Source organism: Schistocerca cancellata, chromosome 1, assembly GCF_023864275.1.
Source record: "Schistocerca cancellata isolate TAMUIC-IGC-003103 chromosome 1, iqSchCanc2.1, whole genome shotgun sequence".
Classification (NCBI taxonomy): Eukaryota; Metazoa; Arthropoda; class Insecta; order Orthoptera; family Acrididae; genus Schistocerca; species Schistocerca cancellata.
The window spans coordinates 987,847,500-987,871,589 of NC_064626.1; the positions used below are offsets into that span (position 1 = coordinate 987,847,500).

General features: G+C 36.8%; 1 protein-coding gene across 1 annotated transcript in view; it reads right to left on the reverse strand.

Moving 5' to 3' along the window:
* LOC126120331 (cilia- and flagella-associated protein 57-like) overlaps positions 1-24,090 on the reverse strand; it is a 294,506-nt gene that overhangs the window by 135,187 nt on the left and 135,229 nt on the right. Inside the window, exons 13-15 of the mRNA XM_049915076.1 lie at positions 7,425-7,606; positions 2,517-2,574; positions 2,345-2,421 (exon numbers count right to left, since the gene is read on the reverse strand). Coding sequence (XP_049771033.1) covers positions 2,345-2,421; positions 2,517-2,574; positions 7,425-7,606 — 317 coding nt within the window. The remainder of the gene's footprint in view (positions 1-2,344; positions 2,422-2,516; positions 2,575-7,424; positions 7,607-24,090) is intronic.

Below are 24,090 nucleotides of genomic sequence, written 5' to 3' on the forward strand. Positions count from 1 at the left end.
AAACGCCAGCATTAAAGTAATATAATTCGATTTCACTGCTTTAATTTCAACGTTCAGTTAAAGTATTCATAGCTGGCTACTATATTCAGATTACACAAGCACAAATTAAGAGTGCGAGTTTTGTTACCATATTTTAGCTTACCTGTGACTGCAGCTCAGCTTGGTACGTACTAAATTTTACTATTGTTAATTGTTCAGAATCATTTAATTCAAGATCAAAGTTAAATCTCTTATTTCTAAATTGCGTAGATTCAAGTAGCTTTTGAAATGATTGTTGAGGTAGTCCAAGACTAACCGCATTTTACTGAATTTCGATGTGCTTCAGAAAGAAAGCTCACTATTAAATTCAGTCACTAAATTAACTTTCGATTTTCCTGTTTTATTAATTCTTTTGCTAAATTAAGTCAGAGTGTAGCGAAATTTATTACTTCTGACAAACTTTCAGTTTTCACACTGCACGTGTCAACCTTCAGTTGCCACGCTTCTAGTGCTAATTATATGTGTAATAACCTTTCTTTTTCAGTTAATATAGTAATTGTCCTTAGGACTGGCGACCGTAATTTCCCCCATATCTCAAATACCTAATTACCGCTAGTTAATTGTTAACGTAATGGCCGCACATTTACTTTCTTTATTAACTTTACCCCTTTTCAAAATTAATTTCCACCAGTTTCATTTGCATTTTTCCTTTCATTTAGATGTAACCCTTTCCTCCCTCTTTACCAACAAACTGACTTCGGTGACGATTGGTTTCCCCAAATTTCCATTAGGTACACGCGGTTTAATTTTTCACTGTCATTAAGGTCGATAAGTGAGGGGGAAGTTACATATTTTTCAGAGGTGTCTTGAACAGTTAATTGAGGGCATCCCAAATTGTGCAAACTATTTGAGTGATATAAATGGAACAGGAACTATGTGAGAGCAACATTTACAACATTTACTGGCATTGAGTGACTGCAAGCCTAAGGTTGCACTACTAGCTTCGCAAGTGTAGTCTTTTTTAGCCAAGCATTAAGTAACTCAGTCATTTTATGAACAAACACACAGGATCAGGCAGAGGCCTTAGCTGAGTCACCCATTCCCAGGAAATCTGAAAGAGTTGCAATCATTTGTTGGTGAAGTAAATTACACTGTTCACCCACATTAATGTGACTATCTGTCAAAAGCCTGAATATGGTCTCCAGGGATAGAAACATAGTTGTATTAATGCTCTGTGCCTTCCAGAATGATGAGATCACCTCAGGGAATGCCACAGAAACTTCACAAACTCCTCCGGCTTTTACACTTCCAATATTGTTACAGGCTGTTTGCTTTCAGACATATCATACAGCACACACCAATGGCCATTTGTCTGATGGAGCATAGAACATGATTAATCTGAAAAGGCAATCTGTCACCACCCAGTGGACATCTAGTTGTGGTACTGGCGTGCAAATTCCAGCCTTTACTGCTAACGAACAGCAGTCAGCATGGCTGCATGAAGCAGGCACCTGCTACAGAATCCCATGCATAGCAACATTTGCCTGAAGGTCATTGAGGAGATATTGTTGGTAGTCCCTTGGTTCATTGGGAGGTCAGTTGCTCAAAGGTTGCACATCTATTTGCCCATATACATCCCTGCAGCCATTGTTCAGCTGTGTCATCTACTGCCTGTAATGCACCGCAGTTGCTTTGGTGCCAATTTTTGATGGTGACATTTTGCCATGCATGGTATACTTTCATTATGGTGGCACACAAACTATTTACAACCATTTCAGAAATGCTTCCATTTTGGCCTGATAGCCAATGATCACGCCCTTTTGCATGTCACATAAATTGGTCGGTCTCTCCATTATGACAACAACTGCACTGTTATCTGTGCCCTCCTGACATGCTTTATAAATGCTCCACTTTACTTACAGCACCTGCCATGTTTGAATGGTTACTGGATGTTGACAATGAACACAGGCAGTGGTCGCATTAATGTGACTGTACCATCTATTATGTCAAGTTCATTCCACAGGCTGCCTGTATTTTGTACCTATTCAAACAGCTGCATTAAAAATGTGCCAAACTTAAATTTTCAGAAATTCATCACAATGTGTTTCTGAAGAAAAAGGCTGTCTTTGAACAGCTCCATGTCTGGCGACATTTTCTCTGGGTATACATCTTCTGGTGATGGAAATGCCAGTTTTTGGTTTCGGCACCATACCGTCACAAAAGCAGGCTGACAACACAGAACAGCCATTTCAGTGACTGTTTCATGATTCATGTCATTTGGGTTTTCTACTCAACCCCCCTCCCCCAAAAAACACAATATCAGCTTCTCTGAATAACATAGGTGGGAATTGTCCTTACATCACACCTTTCAGTGCTGCCTCCCTCCTCTTGGCACACTCCACTAGCCCTTTGAATAACAGAGAGGTGGAGTGGCTCTAGCTGCTATAATCCCACATCTTAAATATAAATTTTTTATTTCTTTTCTAACACCTTTTCTACACATAAGGCACATATCACGATTACGTAGAAATTGCTACAGTCTTGTCCATACTGTTTTCACTGAACCCTGTTATCAGCAGTACAGTTTTCAGAATACTAATGATAACAGTATAAATAGTTTATATCAAAACATTATATTTTAGAAATATTCACAACTTTAAAGTCATGTAAACCATGTGCATTTCAGAATTTGATCCACTAATAACTATTTGTTTAGGCTTGACATACATTGTTTGAAAGCCCTCATACAAAATCTTGTACTTACTTAATAGGCTGTGCTCAGCTAGTGTTGATTAATCCAAAAACCTGTATTTAACATGACACTGATACTTGATGTGGGGATCAGCAACAGTCTTTATAGATTGGCCCACAGAACTCTTGCCACACTCACAATGAATACTGTACATTCACAGCACTCTCAGGCTGAATTTACTTTAACTGGTTGCAATATTTCTTTAATTTTACTGGTTGGCCAAAAGACTGGTCTCACTACTTGCCTATTGTTTAGGACTTGACCTGTCTAGTTGTAGCACTGAAAAATGGAAGCTGCACTATGTGTTGGTCTTCTTGGCTTGTTTGAATGGTCTCATGTCTTGGTTTCCTGAATACCACTGATCTGATATCACACACAGAAAACCCATTCCTGATGAGCACGCTTATCAGATGGTTAATCTTGGAGCCAAGGTGATCCTTGTCCGAAATAGTCCTGGCTCTGTGTAGTAATATGTTCAGTGTAGCTCTCTTGTGAGCTCAATAGTGAAAGCTACACCCATTGAGATACAGATCTGTATGCATTGGTTTTCTGTACATAGACTGGCTGAGTCATTCATCTGATTTCCTTTTGATCATCACACCTAAGAAAGGTAACTTATTGTCCTCCTCCACCTACACTGTAAGTCTTATGTCAGGATATATACCATCCAAATGATCAACGAACTGCTGCAGCACCTCACTGCCATACAGCCAGATTATAAATGTGTTGGTGACATATCTGAGGAAGCAGGGTGGAAGAAGGAAGCACTGTTCAAAGGTCATTCTTCAAAATGCTCCATGAAAAAATTAACTACGGCTGGTGACAGTAGTGAACACACTGCTGTTCCATCAGTCATTTTATAATAATTTTCACCATACAAAAAGCAAGTGGTCTTAAAGTGTGCCAAAATAATTTTAAAAATTCATGAATCTACCTCTGGTACCTTTTAAACAGGGAGAAGATGTCATGGCTGACCATGACTTCATTTGATCCCATCCTCTTCTGCTTTTTATCAAAAAACATCTGTGAGTTCTTAATGGCAATGTCTACAATGGCTGGCAATAGGTGCCAGTGATTTAGTTAAGTATTTTGTGAGGGTGTTTGTAGAAGAGCAGGTAGCAATAACAATTGGCCTCAATGGTACACCATCCTTGTGTATTTTAGAAAGACGATGCAACCTGGGTGGCCTAGTCACTCTTGGCATTAAAGTTTCCACAAGTTTGTCAGAAAAGCCAGAGTTCTTTCCTTCCTGCTGAGGGCTGATGTGGGATCCTGTTTGAGAATTCAGTACGTGCTATCTTCCAAAAACTGACCCACTTTCTTATGATAACCTGTATCAGTAAGGATAACCACAGCATTCGCCTTGTCAACTGATAAGACAACTAACTTTTCATCCTTCTCAAGCAATTTCAGTCCTTGTTTCTCCACTCTTTTAATACTGAACTTAGGGAGTTTATCTGTGGCCAAAATCCAGCTAGTAGCAAGCCATACCTCATCTGCTGCTTCTTTAGGAAGATGCCAAACTGCTTGTTCTATTCCACTGATAATCTCAGTCACTGGTGACTCTTGTGGAGCTGGAGCAAAGTTCAGACCTTTACTGAGACTGAGATGGCAGTTTATCAAGTACCCTGTCAGAGAAAAATAGCTAATTTTTCATGGAGTATTTTGAAGAATTAGCTTTGAACAGTGCTCTCTTCCTTCCATCCTGCTTCTCCAGATATGTCAAAAATACATTTTTTAATCTGGCCACATGGCAGTGATGTGCTGCAGCAGTACATTGATCATTTGAATGGTACACATCCTAACATAAGATTCACAGTGGAGGTGGAGAAGGACTAGAAATTACCTTTCTTAAACAGGTTGGATAAATTGAAATCAGGTGGATGACTCAGCCATTCTGTGTACATAAACGCAACACAAACAGATCTGTATCTCAAAGGGCGTGGTTTTCACCATCCACCTCAGCAAAGAGCTATGCAGAGCCAGGACTATTTCAGGCAAGGACCATTACAACTCTGAGATTAACCATCTGATGATGGCATCAGAAGGAGAGAGTATTCTGTGTGTGGTATTAGTTGAAAGCTGTCAAAGAAACCAAAATGCGAGGCCATTCAAACAGGCCAAGAGGACTAACACATAGCGCATCTTTCATTCTATGGCACAACAACTAATAAGACAGGTAGAGAAACTTCCTGGCAGATTAAAACCATGTGCTAGACCAAAACTCACACCATAGGACATTTGCCTTTCACTGGCAAGCATTCTACAGACCTGAGATACGAAAGCATGTCTTACAACTTAGCTTTAGTTCCACCAGTATCTCATCTGCCACCTCCCAAACTTCACAGAAAGTAGGTAGAGTAGTAAACAGGCTAAGAATCAGACCAGTCTTCTGGCCACCCACAAAAATTAAGGAAATGTTCTGACCAATCTTGGTGTGAGAGTGATGAGAATTAACAGTATTCCTTGCGAGTGTGGCAAGAGTTCTGTGTGCTAGTCAATACAGACTGTTGCCTATTGCTACATTGAGCATAAGTGTCACCTTAAATGCAGGTATTTGAATAAATCAGCAGTGGCTGAACACAGCCTGTTAAATAAGTGCAAGATTTTGTTTGATTAAATGTTGGCCTATTGGGACTTTGTGATCAGGGAATCAGTTGAAATTAGGCTATGTGGAAACAGTGTTAACAGATATACTGGTTATGCAGTTAGCAATGCATGGAAGAGGACACTTGATAAAGAAAGACCACAACTCACTCTCTTCTTACAGTTTACCACACTGCAAGTAACACTGGACAGAGAGCTAAACAAAATCTATGGGAATAGAGGGCATCAACTCACTACACACCATTACTGTGTAGTCACCATGATTAATAAAGCCAATCAGATATCGTCCTCTGGGTATAACAATGGGAGCCTCGCCAGCTCAGGACAGTCATTTTTAGTGCCTGATGATGATAATGGATGCAATCATTGAGAGCTTGGGATGAAAGTAAACCTAGAACATTTTATACAAGGACTCTGCTGCCAAAAACTTCATAGCCATATAAATTTCCCCTATCTGTGCCCATCTCTGCCCCTATGTCCACGTCTCTGTCTTTATTCAATCATTCTACAATCACATTTTTCTCCCCATGGTCTCCCCTCTCCCTCTTTCCTATTTGCCTTCTACTTCCTTTCTTATCCACCTTTTCTCAGCCCACTTCTCCATTTTATCGTGTGCCACGCACAATTTCTTGTGATTGCACCAGAGCGGCTCACCAGTGGCACATTCCCATCCCATTCCCTTTTTCCTTCTTTCCCCCAGCCATCAACTCTGTCCCCCCCCCCCCCAAATCCCCTTACTCCTGTCAGGAAGAGATTGTCTGGAAGTATATTTTTTATGTGCCTACTGATCAATCAGCACCTCAGCTATAAGGGGAATTGTAATCTTAATCTAATAAAAATAATTAGAAGTTAATTCGTCCATTGATTATTTACAAAATTATGTGACATGACATCTTAATTGAAATATTAGAATCAAACAGCGTCCATAAACATACCACTGAAATGGTACATGAAAATCACAAACTGGGTTCAATAACCATTCAAATCCATAATTAGTGCTCTCTCGTCCTCCCCCCCCCCCCCCCCCCCCAAAAAAAAAAAAAAAAAATCCTCTCTCTCTCTGTCTTCACTATGAAACGGTGAATTTATCTCTAGTTCACAAAAAGGTGTAAGATACTGCTGGCACTAAAGTTTCGACAAGATAATACATTATTAAACAGTGATCAAAAGAGGATTTGCTTGAATAAATGTTTTATTCTCTAGCTTTTTTTAATGTACAAAGACTGATATGCCACTTCCCACTTCATCTATTTGCTGTTTGAATCATAACTGTATGTATTCAATCAAACATTCTGTTTATCTTCTACAATTGATAATACTGTTCTTTCCTACTAGACAGTCAAGCCAAATCTCTATCTGATCACTTAACTATATTCTGTAACCCATAATGAGGCCTCTTTTTATCTTTGATTGTGATTATGAAGAAGTGAGATGAATTTAATAAAATACATATTCTAGTTTATTCCATTTCCTTGCATTTATATGTGCTAATGGATCAATGGAATATGAATTACACACACACACACACACACACACACACACATATTCACAAATATAAAAGAAAGGAAGGCAGAAGGTTTGTGTGTGTGTAAGTACACATGCTCTTATGTGTGGTAAGACAAAAGTAAAGAAACAATATAAAATGTGCAGTTGTGATAAATGAGTTTGGAAAATTACCTTTACTTTTATACAGATTGTTATTGCGGCCTTAAATTGTGCAGATTAGACATATAAGTATAAACTGTGTTTACAGTTTCACTTTATATGTCACTTTTAGTTATGGTTGAGTATATGTGAACACTGTTCAATAGTTGCATGGAAGTGCATCATAGCATCATATGGATCTAAAAAGAAAGAAGCAGGGGTTTCATTGTATTTTACATGCACTTAGTAAACATTAAATTGATTTTTAAATTTTATTACTATGAATTAAATTCATGATTATATTATTTAATCCTACATTGGATATTTAATTTTTCCAGATATATATTTTGTGAAGAATGTGGGCAGGATATATTATGACAAATCATTATGCAAAGCAGGATGTTGTGCTACTGACAAAAACCTCTGGCACGTGATTATGTACCTTTTGAATTTATTTCTCATTACACCAGTTTCTGTCCTCAACTGAGCGTTGAAATCTCTTTCCTCTTTCAGGGTTTTTTCATACTGTGCCCTCAAGTCTGTTATTTCTCTGTCTGCATCATCTTCAATTTGTGATTTAATGGCTTCATGATCTTTTAGCTGAATTTCTATATCCTTACATAGCTGTAACATTCCATGTACAGTTATTTAATCTCTCAGTGTAACTACTGAATAACAAGTGAAAACATTTTTAAACAAAACATTTATTATTGATAAATATTTCGTTTAGTTCAGTATATTACCTATTCTTGGATGAATGTTATAGAATTACATTCAATATCTTAATATATCTACTGCATGCAACATCCATGTGTATGAAGCCACTCACTAAAATTACAAGAATTGATCTTAAATCAAACAGTGGAGAGACCAAGCTAGAATATCAACAACATTAAGAAAATGCCAGATTGCTACTCACCATAGAGATGACATGTTGAGTTGCAGACAGGCATAATGAAAAAGACTGCTGTATATATGCTTCCTTAAGACCAAAGCCTTCTTCAGAAAAAAAATGCTTTCACATTCAGACAAGCAAAAATGAACTTCACACACACAATTATTTCTGGCTGCTCTGGTCAGAATGCAGCCAAAACACATCAAATGGGAGCAAAAATCTATTGTGGGGCAGTGAAGGGAGAATGAGAGAAGGATACAGGTGTCAGAAGAGGAACCATCACTGCCCACCTGAATGTGCAGTGACTAGATGTGGTAGGACAGGGCTATCAGGCACAGTATCAGGAGCCTGTAGGGGAGAGTGAGCATGGAAAACATTGGGAGCAGAGAAGGGGAAAAGAATGGTGGGTGTACCGGCAGAAATCAGTGCACAGTGAAGGTGATGAGAGATGAGTAGTGAGGATTTGACAGGCCAGACAGAGCAGAAACAGTTAGGTGGAGGGGACAGTAGGTTACAGTAGGTTGAGGCTGGGATAAATTAGGAAGAGGAGAATGTGTTGTAAATGTAACCCCCAGTGGTGGAGGACAGAACCCAGATGGCCCGAGTTCTCAAGTAGCCTTTGAAACCGAGCATTTTATGTTCAACTGCATGTTGTGCCAGAGGGTGGTGCACTTTGCTCTTGGCAACAGTTTGGTGGTAGTCATTCAACGTGGAGGACAGCTGGTTTTGGTATTCATAACTTATATATAAAAAGCTGTGAAGTAATTGCAGCAGAGCTAGTATATAACACAGCTGCTGTCACAGCTAGCCCAACTTCTATTGAGATAGGATGAGCCTGAGACAGGAAAGGGTAGAAAGTACTGGGTTGGTGCGTTTAATGTGGAGCCATACTAGAGGAAGAGGTCAATGTCCAGTAAGGATGCAGACTAAGTTGAAGAGAACCAAATGAAGTGGATAGGAGAGAAGGTGTTGAGGTAGTGAAGGAATGAGTATTGGGTGTCTTGGCCCTGAGTCCAGATCGTGATGTGGTTATGGGAATATGTCATCATTGGGTGACTGTAGGAGGATAAAAATTAGATTAGATTAGATTTACTTGACACACCATGTGGTAGATGAAGATATGATCAATGGAATCAATGGACCTTAAGCAAACAAGGTATTTGGGGTTTTGTGAGGCTAGGAATGTCCCCTCTAGGAGGGCCATTAACAGGGCAGCAGAGGAAGATACAACGCAGGTGCCCATGGCTGTGGCGCAGATTTGTTTGCATATCTTTCCTTCAAAGGAGAAGTAGCTGAGTGTCAGGATAAAGTTAGTAAGGTGTATGAGGAATGAGATAGTGGATTTGTAGTCTGAAGTACATTGGGAGAGTGTAATAAAACACGGCGAAAACGTTTTTGCAAAGTTTGGGATGTGTACCGTTGCTCAACACAAGAAAAACAATGTTCAGTATACCACGTTTTATTACAGATATTCTCCACCAAAAACATAATACATATCTTGTGTAATCCGGGGTACTGCTTTTCAATGCTGTCATAGGTTCATTTTGATGTTACTGTATCACCACATGGGATTTATGCAATGGAGTCAATAAGTTTCAGTGCTTCATGTCCACCATACATTTTGTTTAGCACACTAGATGTTCAGAGGTGAACTTACAAAGCCTGACTACAAGCTGATGATGCAAATTTCGGTTTAAGACTGACTTAAAACTGACCTCAGACAGACCTAAGACTGATTTATGGTGGTGCACAAATTGCCTCTATTTATATGATTTTAAACAATTACCGTCATTGTTACATATTGAATTTTGCATATTAGCGACTAAAGTTTTTATATACATCTTCCAAAATTACGTGGAACAACAGTGAATAATTTCATACAAAGACAGGAAAGAATCTATTTCTATTACGACTACAAATTACATGTTTTATCACTGCAACAATATATTTCATTAATTTGCATATATTATTTTATTGACTTAAAGGAAAATCATCCAAACCATTTACAAGTGAACTGAGCGGCTAGTTTTATTGAATGAAGAACCTAGATTCCATTAATTAAATTTTGTATGAGTAAAATTTTACATTTCTATATGAAAAAAAAGTGCAGTCACAAATAAATTGTGATCATACTTTCATTTTTTCAGACAAGAACATGCCTCAACTGGAATGCCAGACATTAGATGCTATATCAAACCGATCTCAATGTCAAAATTTCAATAGACCAAAGAAATGTATCATCTTTCAAATATAGTGGTTAGAATGATCACATCTATATCAGTGTCCTCAAATAAGTGTGAATGTACATCAGTAGACAAAATTAACTGTTTCTCAGAATAGCCCCTCTGTTGTCACAACTACTGTGCCTCTTACATTTATGAGTTTATCAAATGCAGTAAACAGTATTTCAGTATAAAGTGTTGTGTTTTATAATACTCCATTTTATATCATTTTGTTCCAACCCCTTCCTAGGTTCATTTCAAATTTGTGTCAGAACAAAATCATCATTAGTTCACTCACATATACATACATCCCATAATTGTTAATTAATCTAATCACAGTGTAAGTTCCAATTCAGACATATGGTGAACTATACAATGTAAAGAGTTATTCTGTGTACATAATACAGTGTGACAAAGTGAGATTCAAATTGATATCATAAAACCTAACCTACTATACCGGACAAAATGTATATTTGTGTCCATGAATGACATATCAGATCCAAGAGTCAACCTTCATCAAATCATAGAAAAACACTAAAGTATATAAAAGAAAATGCAAAGGAAAATTCCCTCTAGTCTGTTAAGTAAGATTGAAGTAGTGCACAGAACAAAACAGAATTCATCCACTCATGCGAAATGCAATTCTAGCAAGTGATTGTAAGGCCACAAAACAAGTTATATTTAAAGAAAATAATTTAAATCCTAACATACAATCAAATACAATACTTAACCTACAATGCACCTTTGATATACACACATCAAAAAAAGTTTTGCATCACCTCAGTTCCAAGAGTTCCAGAACCTGTACAGAAAATTGGAATAGAGATCAATATAAACATTATTTCTGCCCTTTTTATTGCTCATGAAAACTCCACATTGCATGTTGCACCACCACACAGTGATACCTTCAGAGGTGGTGGTCCAGACTGCTGCTCACACTGGTACCTCTAACACCCAGTAGCACGTTCTCTTGCATTGATGCATGCCTGTATTCGTCGTGGCATACTATCCACAAGTTCATCAAGGCACTGATGGGCCAGATTGTCACACTCCTCAAAAGTGATTTGGTGTAGATCCCTCAGAGGGGTTGGTACATCATGTCATCCATAAACAGCCCTTTTCAATATATCCCAGGCATATTCGATAGGGTTTATGTCTGGAGAAGCCGCTGGCTACTCCAGTCAAGCAATATCATTATCTTGAAGGAAGTCATTCACAAGATGTGCACGATGTGGGTGCGAATTGTCATCCATGAAGATGAATGCCTCACCAATATGCTGCCAATATGGTTGCACTATCGCTCGGAGGATGGAATTCACATGTCCTACAGCCTTTGTGGCATCTTCCATGACCACCAGCGGCATATGTCAGCCCCACATAATGCCACCACAAAACAGAAGGGAACCTCCACCTTGCTGCACTCGCTGGACAGTGTGTCTGAGGCGTTCAGCTTGACTGGGTTGCCTCCAAACACATCTCTGAAGATTGTCTGGTTGAAGGCATATGTGACACTCATCGGTGAAGAGAATGTAATGCCAACCCTGAGCAGTCCATTCTGCATGTTGTTGGGCCAATCTGTACTGCGCTGCATGGTGTCATGGTTGCAAAGATGAATCTCATCATGGACTTCAGGAGTGAAGTTGCTCATCATGCAGCCAATTATACACAGTTTGAGTCTTAACATGACATCCTGTGGCTGCAGAAAAAGCATTATTCAACATGGTGGCATTGCTGTCAGGGTTCCTCAGAGCCCATAATCCATAGGTAGCAGTCATCCACTGCAGTAGTAGCCCTTGAGTGGCCTGAGCGAGGCATGTCATCAACAGTTCCTGTCTCTCTGTATTTCCTCCATGTCCAAGCAACATTGCTTTGGTTCACTCTTAGACGCCTGGACACTTCCCTTGTTGAGAGCATTTCCTGGCACAAAGTAACAATGCAGACATGATCGAACTGCGGTATTGACTGTGTAGGCATGGTTGAACTACAGACAACACAAGCCGTGTACCTCCTTGCTGGTGGAATGACTGGAACTGATTGGCTGTCAACCCCCTCTGTCTAATAGGTACTGTTCATGCATGGTTGTTTACATCTTTGGGCAGGTTTAGCAACAACTGAAAAACAGATCAAATGGATATATTAAGCAAAACTACAAATTTTTCAAGGCCTACATTTGCAACGATTGGACCGACCTGAAAAATCCAAACTGCCACATACTAACCAGTAAGAAATTTCATGTTCAGTTAGTTCAAATCTCAAAATCAATAAGAAATGAGTATGAAAATATGTGAATCAATACAACATGGAACTTCGAGTTCCAGACAAATGTCACCTACTACTATACGACAAGCAGAAGTTAGTACAAGGGCTGTTCAGAAAGTAGGGAATGTTTCAGTGTGATGTCACTAGGTGTGTGACAATCACATATATTTTGGTATGTGCATGCTTGGCAGCTCAGTCAACATTCATCCGTGACAGCGGGAACATCTCAACGCATCTGATTTTTCATTATTTGAATTTGAAATGTGCACTGCAATTGAAAATCCCGCCAGCTGTGAGATGTGGTCTGTGATGCATTTCTTGTTGTCAAAAAACCTAACACCTATAGAAATTTATTGTGAACTGTGGAAAGTGTACGGAAACAATGTACAGAATGAATGCTCCATCCAGGAATGGTGCATTCAGCTTAAAAATGGCTGAACCAATGTTCATGATGAAGAGAAGGTGGACCCCTGAGCATTGTGACTGACGATCTTGTTGCTAAAATTGATGAAATGATTTGTGAAAACCGTTTCTTCACAATAACAGAGCTTTCACTTTCTTTTCCATGAGTTTCACAGACTTTGTTGTTTGAAATTGTCATTCAAAAGCTAGGCTACCGCAAATTTTGTGCACAATGGGTGCTCAAAATGCGAATGGGGGCAACATTGACATTTCTGGAGGCCTACCACAAAGATGGTGATTCATTACTGGATTGTATTGTAGCCAGTGACGAGACTTGAGTGAAACACGTCAATTGCGAGACAAAATTACAGTCCATGGAGTGGGGGCACACAAGGTGCTTCTTATTGATTTTCTCAAATGTGGAGCAACCATAAATTCTGCCTGGCACTGTCAGTCTTTACACAGCCTTAGAAGAAGAAGAAGAAGAAGAAGAAGAAGAAGAAGAAGAGGAAAAAAAAAACACTTAGGAAGGCTGACATCCAAAATTTTGTTTTTGCACGACAATGCCCAACCTCACATGGCAAACTGCACTAAAGAACTCCTTACTTCATTCAAATGGAAAATTTTCCCTCATCCACCCTACAGCCCTGATCTTGCACCAAGCGACTTCCACTTGTTTCACAAGATGAAGAACTGGCTTGCAACACAGCGCTTTGATGACGACACGGAACTCCACCAGGGCGTTACTCAATCGGCTGAAGTCTCAGGTGGCAGAATTTTATGACGAAGATCTTTCAAAGCTTGTCCACCACTGTGATAAGTGCCTCAATGTGTTTGGTGACTATGTGGAAAAGTAGTATGTCAGTCACTCTTTCAGATGTATATAATAAAATGTATTTCTTGTACTTAGTTTTTATTTTAATGCCAAAATGTTCCCTACTTTCTCAACAGCCCTCGTATTAGGAGCACAAAGGTTCAGTGATACAGTGAAGCATCAACAGCGATTACAACTCATGTCAAATATGGGAAAATCTTTCAGATATGTAAAATTATTCATGTTCACACTGTAATAAAAATGTGGCAAAAATGTTTTTGTCGGTGATGTTCAGTCACTATCTAATTATCTCATACCATGTTTTAAAATGGTTGTTTGGAGATAAGTAAATTTGTTGGCACTTAAATGATTCAGTAGAAAAAGCAATATAAGTATTCAATAATATCTTGAACAAGAAGTTGAGGAAACACAATGACAAAACTTGTATATATCACTGATTCATAACACTGATGTGAGAACATATCCTGACAAAAGTTGTTCAACATGGGTGATAGAAAGAGTCTGTAGCAAATTCCAACATGGAGGCTAAACTGAGAGAGAATACTGAAAATATATGAAAGTAATTTTATGTAACAGAAAATATGTTGATCAGTTGGTCACATACAGAAAATATAAATATTTATGATGAGCATCAAAATACCACACGACAATGTTGAGCATCAAAGTACTAAAGAACATATAGATGAATGCCTAACAACCGATACATAAAAACATGACACAAAGCGTATACGAAGTGCGACAGTAAAGTAATGAGACTGCTGTAAAAAAAAAAAAAAAAAAAAAAAAAAAAAAAAAAAAAAAAAATAATGTTGCTTACTGTTTGAGTGGGGTTCAGTGCTGTCTCCTTCAAAGTAATTCCCTTCTGATTGCACGCACTTTTGACAGTGCTTCTGCCATTGATGGTAACATTTCTGGAACTCATCTTCCGTAATTTCCTCCAAGACCCTCGTCACAGCTTTTTGGATATCTTGTAGTGTTTTAAAATGTCCCTTGACCACTGTTTTGACTCTTAGAAATAGAAAAAAGTCGCACAGAGCGATATCTGGTGAATAAGGTGGGTGTGGTAGTACTGTAATTTGTTTTGAGGTTAAAAATTGCTGTACTGACAGAGCAGTATGGGATGGCACATTATTGTGATGCAGAATCCAATTATCAGCAATGTTGGCATTGACATGAATAACTCTTTTATGAAGTCTTTCTAAAATTTTTTTGTAGGAATATTGGTTAACTGTTTGTCCAGGAGGCATCCACTCTTTATGAACAATTCCCTTGGAATCAAAAAAGCAAACAAGCATGCATTTCACTTTTGACTTTGACATGCGAGTGTTTTTTGGTCTGGGTGATCCCTTTGAGTACCATTGCGAACTTTGGCGTTTTGTCTCTGGATCGTACTGAAAAAAAAACAACTTTCATCACCAGAGATAACACAGTTCAACAATTCTGGATTTATTTCCGTTTGCTCTAACAGATCGGCTGCCACATTTTTCCACGTTTCTCGCTGTTGTGGTGTGAGTTTTTTGGGGACCATTTTTGCACAAATCTTTCTCATATCAAGATCTTCAGTTATTATTAGATGAACCATTTCTCAATTGATGTTCAGTTCTTCTGCAATCATTTTCACAAATAATCTTCAATCAGATTGTACGAGTTCATGCACCCTGGCCAAGTTGACATCCGTCTGTGAGGTTGATTGTCGTCTACAGCGGTCTTCATCTTCAAAATTCATTCTGCCTCCACTAAACATTTTATACCAATGAAAAACTTGAGCTCTTGACATAAACTCCCCTCCAAAAGCCTTCTGAAGCTTGTCGTAAGTTGTCGCAGTGTTTTCACCCAATTTAACCCAAAAAGAAATGGCATACCATTGCGCAATATCATGCGGTTCCATTTCTGTGACGAGAAAAACAAACACGTGTTAACTTATTACAGCACAACTCACAACTGAGCAGTTGCATCAATATGCTGCTCGGACTAGAAGCAGCTTATAGACCAAGTTCAAAGATATTGTGCCTAAAGCCTGCAGAATTACAACATCTTGCAAAGAAAATGAATCTCATTACTTTATTGTCGCACCTCATACAGAATCAAATATAGATAGAGGCACAAACAGAGTGCAAAGCAGAGTAATGCACTTGACATACTGAAATATAACTTAAACTCCAGGCGTGATTGGTGTATCATAGAAATGGTTCATGTCCAGCCGGAACATCGAACCAAAATGTCTCCTATCTGACTGATGCCTTCCTCAGAATAATCAGCCAATGCGTATATTTCATCAAGACTGTGGTTATCTGTAACCATGCAGCCAAAATCCACTAATAAGGCTATTGTCACCTTAGGACAACAGCAAGCAAATTACTCGTAAATCACATTCATCAAAAACTTTCTACGGCAATACCAGATTCACCGCAGAGCAATGGGATTCATTATAGTCAAGATAATGAAAACAAAAAGTAAATCATTGAAATCCACAGAATATGTGTCATGTATAAACTTCATATAGCAGGCTAAATGTATGTGATGTAAGTTATGTCAACTGATGCTAAAAATCTCCATAATAATCATTCTGAATATTCAGTCATGTATGTATGAAGTATTTCAGGTTCGCATGACATTGAATAATAATAAAAATCATAAAGATGTGAAATAATACCAAATGTTATACATGTGACCAAGCTTATACCATAATTCCTGCTGACCAACTAGAGTGTAAGTAAACAAATGCATGTGTGTGATACAGTTGGCTATACTTCTCTTCAAAATTCATATTGTTGTCAATTTCTGTCAATAAAGATTAGATAAGATACTATTATCAGCGAAGCATTTCATGTAACAAGAAGTGGTTTTGACATGTGATTAGAAACTAAGTGTAAATAAGCAATGTAGTACCAAAGTATAAAGATGGTGAAGCAGATACTACATCAGCTAGGGCACTTGTGGTTGCCAGACACATGGTACACACAGAAAGCGTACCCCCATGAGTATTGATCAAATATGAACATCAAAATGTGGTTTTAAATCTGAGATATTGGATACAGGTTTTTCTGATCATCAAGCAATTAAATTGACTTTAGATAAATCTCAGAAAAAAAGTGACAACAGGAGATATATTGAGACAAGATTAATTAATGATGACAGCATTAGCGTCTTTAATCTCATGTTGAAAAATGTAAACTGGAACATGGAAACCAATAGTTCTGAGTAGGTATAAAATTCGAGAAGTTATTGTCAAATTATAAATACTGCTATGATATTTCATTCTTTCTGAAGAGAATGACAAAAAACAAAAATCAAATTCATGGATAACAAGTGAAATCAAAGAGTCATCAACAAGTCTTAGAATGCTATATAAGTGTGCAAAACAGAATACTACCTTGAAACCATATGTAAAGTGTTATAGGAAAAAGTGCAGGGAAGCTACAGTTGCTACTGTGGTGCCGATGAGGTCGACACCACCATTGATATACGTTTGTCTCTAGACTCTGAGCATTGTCTTTGGATGCTAAGCTAAGATTATCTTTGCTCTCTTCCACCATGTCCAGTTCTTTGTAAGCCTTTGATGTGTTTAGGTGAATAAACGAACTACTGCAAAATGGGAGTGTTGTTTGGTGTAACTGACCCGAACTTCCTCCTCACTACAAAAAAGAAGCACAGTGATTCACATATCAGAAAGGGTAACAACAAAGTGAAATCTATGTGAAAAGTTATTAATAATCAACAGGCAAATATAAAAATGCAAGTAATAAAATCACCATAAAACACAGAAATGAAATTGTTGATGATCCACTTCTAATAGCTAATATATTTAATGATCATTATGTTAATGTAGCCCAAAACCTGATCACAACTAAATATAATCCAAAGACAAAGGTAATAACTCCAATAAATGAAATGACACAGTATCTATATCACGTAACACCCAAAGAAGTACAAACGGCTATCAGCAAACTAAAGAGTAAAATGACCTGCAGATTTGATGGTATCCCTGACAAAATTATTAAACTATGAAATCTTTCCAGGTTATCAGCCAAGTGGTGTTGTCTTCTAGCTGCACTTCGCCTGAAGATGATGGATACTCAATCCATTGAAACGTTGCGACTGGACACCACTCGGCTGATAACCCGAGAAGGTTTCATGGCTGAAATACACCGAAAAAGCCTGCAATCACATATAAAAATATTAAATATAGTAATGATAATGTTGTCTCTCAACTTGTGGACATAATCAATGATTCCTTTGAAACTGGTGTGTTTCAAAGTAAAGTAAACTTAAGCAGTCAACAGTAATACCAATTTATAAAGAATGGTGACCAGTTTGACATTTAAAATTTCAGACCACTATCATTATTATCTGTATTTTCAAAAAATAATTGAAAGAATAATGTATGACAGATTGTTATACTTCCTAAACAAAAATAAAATTCTTGCAAATGCACAGAATGGTTTCAGAAAAGGCAAATCTACACAAACAGCTCTCTTCAATTTCCTAAAACTTGTTTACAAGGCTATTGCAGACAAGGAACTGATCTGTGGGTTGTTTTTGGACCTTTTCGAAGCATTTGTTCTTATAAATCATAATCTAATTCTGTTAAAACTATATAGTGTCCTTGGTGTTTCCTACAAGTGGTTCAAGTCATATTTAACTGATAGGAAACAAAGAGTACAAATTTCTCAGGATGCAAATGTGTACCATTCTGAATATAAAAGAGTTAATTATAGCATACCCCAGGGCTCAGTATTGGCACCTATGTTATTCTTGATTTTTATTAATGACCTACCACAACCGTTTTCAACAGCTGATACTATGTTATTTGCTGATTATATCAGCTTCATTATAAACAGGAAAAATGGACATGAGATGCAGCCAAAAATTGACAAAACAGCAGAAGTGGCAGAAAAATGGTTTAAAGATCACTGTCTAGTTGTCAATGACAAGAAGACTGTATGCATGAACATCATCTCTATAAGGAACAAAAATAGGACCAATTTAAAATTCACATTATCGAATAGCCAAACTCAGCAAAAGAATCATATAAAATTTTTAGGGTTATGGGTGGATGAGCATCTAATATGGGAAAAATATGTAGAAATGGTTAACAAAAAATTAAGCAAGTACTGTTGCATATTAAGAATGTTTAAAGATTGCTGCAATAGCGAAACAGTGTTATGTGCTTATTACGCATACATACATAGTCTACTGAAGTATGGTATAGTGTACTGTGGAAATACCTCTTTTGTGAAGTAGTCTTTTAAGCTCCAAAAGAAAGCTGTAAGATTAATAAGTGATATTGCTTGCAGAGCATCATGTAGAGGTATCTTTAAAAAATTTAAAATAAAGACCTTACCATCTATATTTACATTTGAAATTATCTGCTTCATTAAAAACCATCAAGTTTCAGCTTTGAATAGTGAGATCCACAATTATCAAACAAGGAAAATGATGACTATTATAGGGATGTGCACAGAAAATCAATATATCAGGACAGTGCTGTTTACAAACCAAGAATTCTTTACAATTCATTGCCAGATAGCATCAAAAAATACCAAACATTAATACATTCAAATAAGAAATAAAAAATCTACTAATAAATGACAGTTTCTACAGAATTAATGAATATCTGGAATTTTGCTCAAATCTGTAGGTCTACTTCATAACCCTCTACACAATAATTCATAATTATCAAACCATTTATAGATAAAACTAAACTTCTTTTATCTATGTATGTATCTAATTATACACCTAACTTTTGTGCTGTATGTTACTACGCCTAGTTAACTAAAATACCGGTATTTAATAGTTTTAGTAAAATCAACCAAGGTGTTTCACTAGCTTTTATTTTATCTGTATGTACATATATAATTTTATAACCTAATTAAGCGCAATAAAGTTTTTGTTATAAAGATGTGATTTTGTACATGATGTAAAATGTAATATTTTATACTGTTCTGTACTTTGACAAGTCCAATATCATGAATGTCATAATACAGGCACTAAGAAAATATATAAATAGAATAAAATAAATATCATGAAATCAAAGTGTATCAAGCAAATTATTGTGCCTCATATCATGGATACCGATATCATGTATCAAAATAGGTAATAAAAGTCAGCATAAATCGTGAGAAAATAAATGTGTATAAATATGTGTGTGAATGTAGTACCAATGTATAGCAGATACTACATTAGCTGGGGCCTTGTGCTTGCCAGACACATGGTAGACATGGAGAGTGTAACTCCCTGAGGGTTGATCATTCTATTATCCCCCAACTCTGCAAATTCTCCAACTCCTTCTTAACAACCTTCCTCTTAGAAATAGGTACTCCATAAGACTTAATGAAAAATGGTTTATGTGGCCTCAATTTCAACTTACACATGTAATCTTTTACGCTGCCTGGCTTATAACTGAAAATGTTATTATATTACCACAGGATTCCCTCCAAGTCACTCTTTTCATTGATACTTAAATTGTCTGCTGAGTTAACTTTATCCAATACTAATTGCTTAAAATATGCACTAACCAGCTGATTATAAAAATACTCATTATCTTCACTAAATAACATCTGTCATCAAATATTTCTACTCCTCTTAAATTATTGCTGTAATTCTCATCACTCATTATGTTTAATTTTGTTTCACCATGAACACCAGATTTTGGATCAATAAAATTTACCTTCATATTTAACCAATCAAACCTAGCATTAACATTCAGTATCCAATCCGTCCCTAACAATATGTGCTCATTCAGGTCAGTTATTTGTAGACATCCTTGCTCAAATACAACATTACTGACAGTAAATGAAATTAATGCTTGCCTACTGATTAATTTAATAAATTTCCCAGCAGCTCCTTTTATTTTAACACCAGTAATTGGAAATTCAGTATACTGTTCAGTGTTCTTTAATCTATCTCTTAATTTACAAGATACACCACTTACTGGGCTACCAGTGTCCACTAGATGAACTCCCTTTGAGGTGCCTATAGATATTACAATACAGGGACTGCCGAGTATTTCATGCTTATTACTTCCATCGTCTTCAGCCAATAAATCATCTTCAATATCCCTACAATTTAAATCAGTATTTAATTGAACCTCATTTCCTAACTTAGGTTGTAAAGTACTTAAAGGTAGCTTACAACTAGATTGTGTGTGTTTAATACCATTCTAGTAATCATCTTTTCCTAGAGACTCCTCATTCTCTTCCAATACTTTCAGTATCTTATCACTATTTATCTTATGTTGATCTTCCTTACTGTAACAACTATGTAATATCTCACTGACCTCAATGGGTATCAACTGATTTTCATGTACCTGTTTCTCCAATTCTAAATTATCATATCCTACCATTCTATTACTCATATCATTGTCTACTACTTCCACATAAACCACACCATCTACTTCATTATAAAATACAACATCAGCATCAATAGTCTCAAAATACTCATTAACAACATCATCTGCACCTACATGAACCTCATCTTTAAGTACACGTCTCCATATCACAATCACTATCAAAATTACTAGAACTTGCGTCAGCGGGCACATAAACATAATTTAACTTACATACATGATTCATACTTTCCTCAACATCTTTTTCAGACAATATTGAAAATTCATCATTACAAAATAAACTAACTAAATGGTGCTCATCAGCATCATCACAAATGTTACTATTACTAAACACACAACTCTCATCAAACAAGTTAATCAAATCATCTATACTAAGATGAAATTTATTTTGTACTTTACTAGTATCTTCAATCATTTCTGTCAGTGTGAAGTCCCAAAATGCTTTATCATAATCAACTCTGTCTATCTGGTAATTATTGTATCTATTGTGGTGTTTGTGACCTGAATGACACATTCCTGTCCTACCTCTAACCTGATTTCTGTAACTGTTGTTATTGTTCTGGTGGTGTTGTGATGACCCCCATTCTGAAAACTGTTCTCTAAAGCATGACCTAATTTATGCACTTATTTCAGAGATTCCTCAATAGTCATTTGGTTTATAAACAAGATTCCAATAGGCATGGCCAGGTAAACACTGTTTCAGCGCATCAGTTTGGATTAATTGATCAAGTGGTTCTTGTAAATGTGCTTAAGTCCTTAGGTGATTTTCACAAAATTCTCACATTCTCATACCTCCTTCGTGAAATCTACTTCCATTCAAAAATTTTGATTTTATTTGCGCCAGCTTACTTTCTGACCAAAATTTGTTTAAAAATAATTTTTCAAACTCTGTAAATGTCATTTCTGGGTTAACTTGCTGGTTAGCCCACGATAAAGCTTCTCCATCTAAAAATTGTTTAGCATATTTCACTTTCATATGCTCTGGCATGCCCGGTGCAAATCTGTCCTTGCACTGATACAAGTAATTGACAGGGTGTAGTTTAATATCACCCAGAAAAATTTTCATAACAACATTATTGCAATTGTTTTGAAACATATTTCTACTGCTATATACACTACTAAACATATTAGTCTCTAGATTTACAACTTCAGAGTTGACTGTTTGAAGATAATTTGATGCTTAATTCACTTAGCTGTTTACTGAAGAGATTTGCTCTGAAACAAATATGGAATTTAATTTTAGTTTCTCATCAATGAAATTATTTTTGGTTTCAATATAAGTTTGTATGTTATGCAACTCTAATTTTTGTTCGTGGGGTTCATCAATGACAATGTTTTCAGTTCTTTTTACTCATTCGTTAACTACGCCAAAATGTTTGTTAACTAGCTGTAATTCTGTAAAAGCAAAGTTCTTCAAACAATCCACTTCAGATTCTACATTGTCTTGTCTTCCATTTACATTGTTTATTTCTCTATTTGACTATTTCCCTAATTGCTTTTAGTTTCTGGTCCATTTTCTCTATTTTTCTGAATTTATTTTCAGTGTCACTGTATTTTTTTTTATTTTGCTCCAACACTTTACTATCTAGTAACCTGGATAATTGTTTGATTAAATTTACTGGTTGTTGAAATCCATGGAAAGGTGAAATTATACAACTTGCTGAAACCTCATGACTTTGAATGTTTAGATTCAGTGTCAATGCATGCAGCTGCCAAGCCGATCTTGTTGTGATTCCATCTTGGTCACGTACAGAGAATATATTGCTTTTATTCATTTTAACTAATTTTCCACAACTTGATGAGATGATAAAAGAATGCTCCCAAAAACTATGTTTCCTATAATATTTTCAAAGTATGTTACACGCAATTATTTTTGCCTGACTTTAGCATGCGATTTCATTTCCTAACAGTTAACTGTTTTACTACGCTGTTATGTAAATAATATTTTGGTACTCATCTGACAACCCATGCTGTTGGCTGTTGGTGTTGGTCCAATGATTCACATGTCCACTTTTTTCCTGATAGCTCCTTGTTTTTGTTCACATCCCACAGTATATATGGCACAGTATATTGAAAACAATTATTTCATCTCAAACTTAATAATGATTAGCATATGATACAGTCTTATACACATCCCAGCTCCCCCAACACGTTATAATAAAATGTGTCAAAAATGTTTTTGCGAAGTTCAGGATGTTTATCGTTGCTTAACACAAGAGAAACAGTGTTCAATATACCGTGTCTGTGCTGCTTTTTGATGCTCCCATAGGTTCATTTTGATGTTGCTGCATCGCCACATGGGACTTATGCAATGGATTCAATAAGTTTCAGTGCTTCATGTTCAACATACATTTTATTTCACATGCAAGATATTCAGAGGTGAACTTAAAAAGACTGGCTACATGCTGCTGATACAAAATTTGGTTTACAACTGACTTAAGTCTGACTTCAGAAAGAGACTGACTTATGGTGGCACACACATTGCCTCTATTTATATGATTTTAAACAATTACTGTCATTGTAACATACTGAATTTTGCATATTAACAACTAAAGTTTTTACATACATCTTCCCAAATTACATGGAACAACAGAGAATAATTTCATACAAAGACAGGAAAGAATCTGTTTCTATTGTTGTTGTTGTTGTGGCCTTCAGTCCTGAGACTGGTTTGATGCAGCTCTCCATGCTACTCTATCCTGTACAAACTTCTTCATCTCCCAGTACCTACTGCAACCTACATCCTTCTGAATCTGCTTAGTGTATACATCTCTTGGTCTCCCTCTACGATTCCCCCCCCCCCCCCCCACACCACACACTGCCCTCCAATACTAAATTGGTGATCCCTTGGTGCCTCAGTACGTGTCCTACCAACCAGTCCCTTCTTTTAGTCAGGTTGTGCCACAAATTCCTCTTCTCCCCAATTTTATTAAGTACCTTCTCATTACTTACGTGATCTACCCATCTAATCTTCAGTATTCTTCTGTAGCACCACATTTCAAAAGTTTCTATTCTCTTCTTGTCCAAACTATTTATCGTCCATGTTTCACTTCCATTCATAGCTACACTTCATACAAATACTTTCAGAAACGACTTCCTGACACTTAAATCTATACTCAATGTTAACAAATTTCTCTTCTTCAGAAA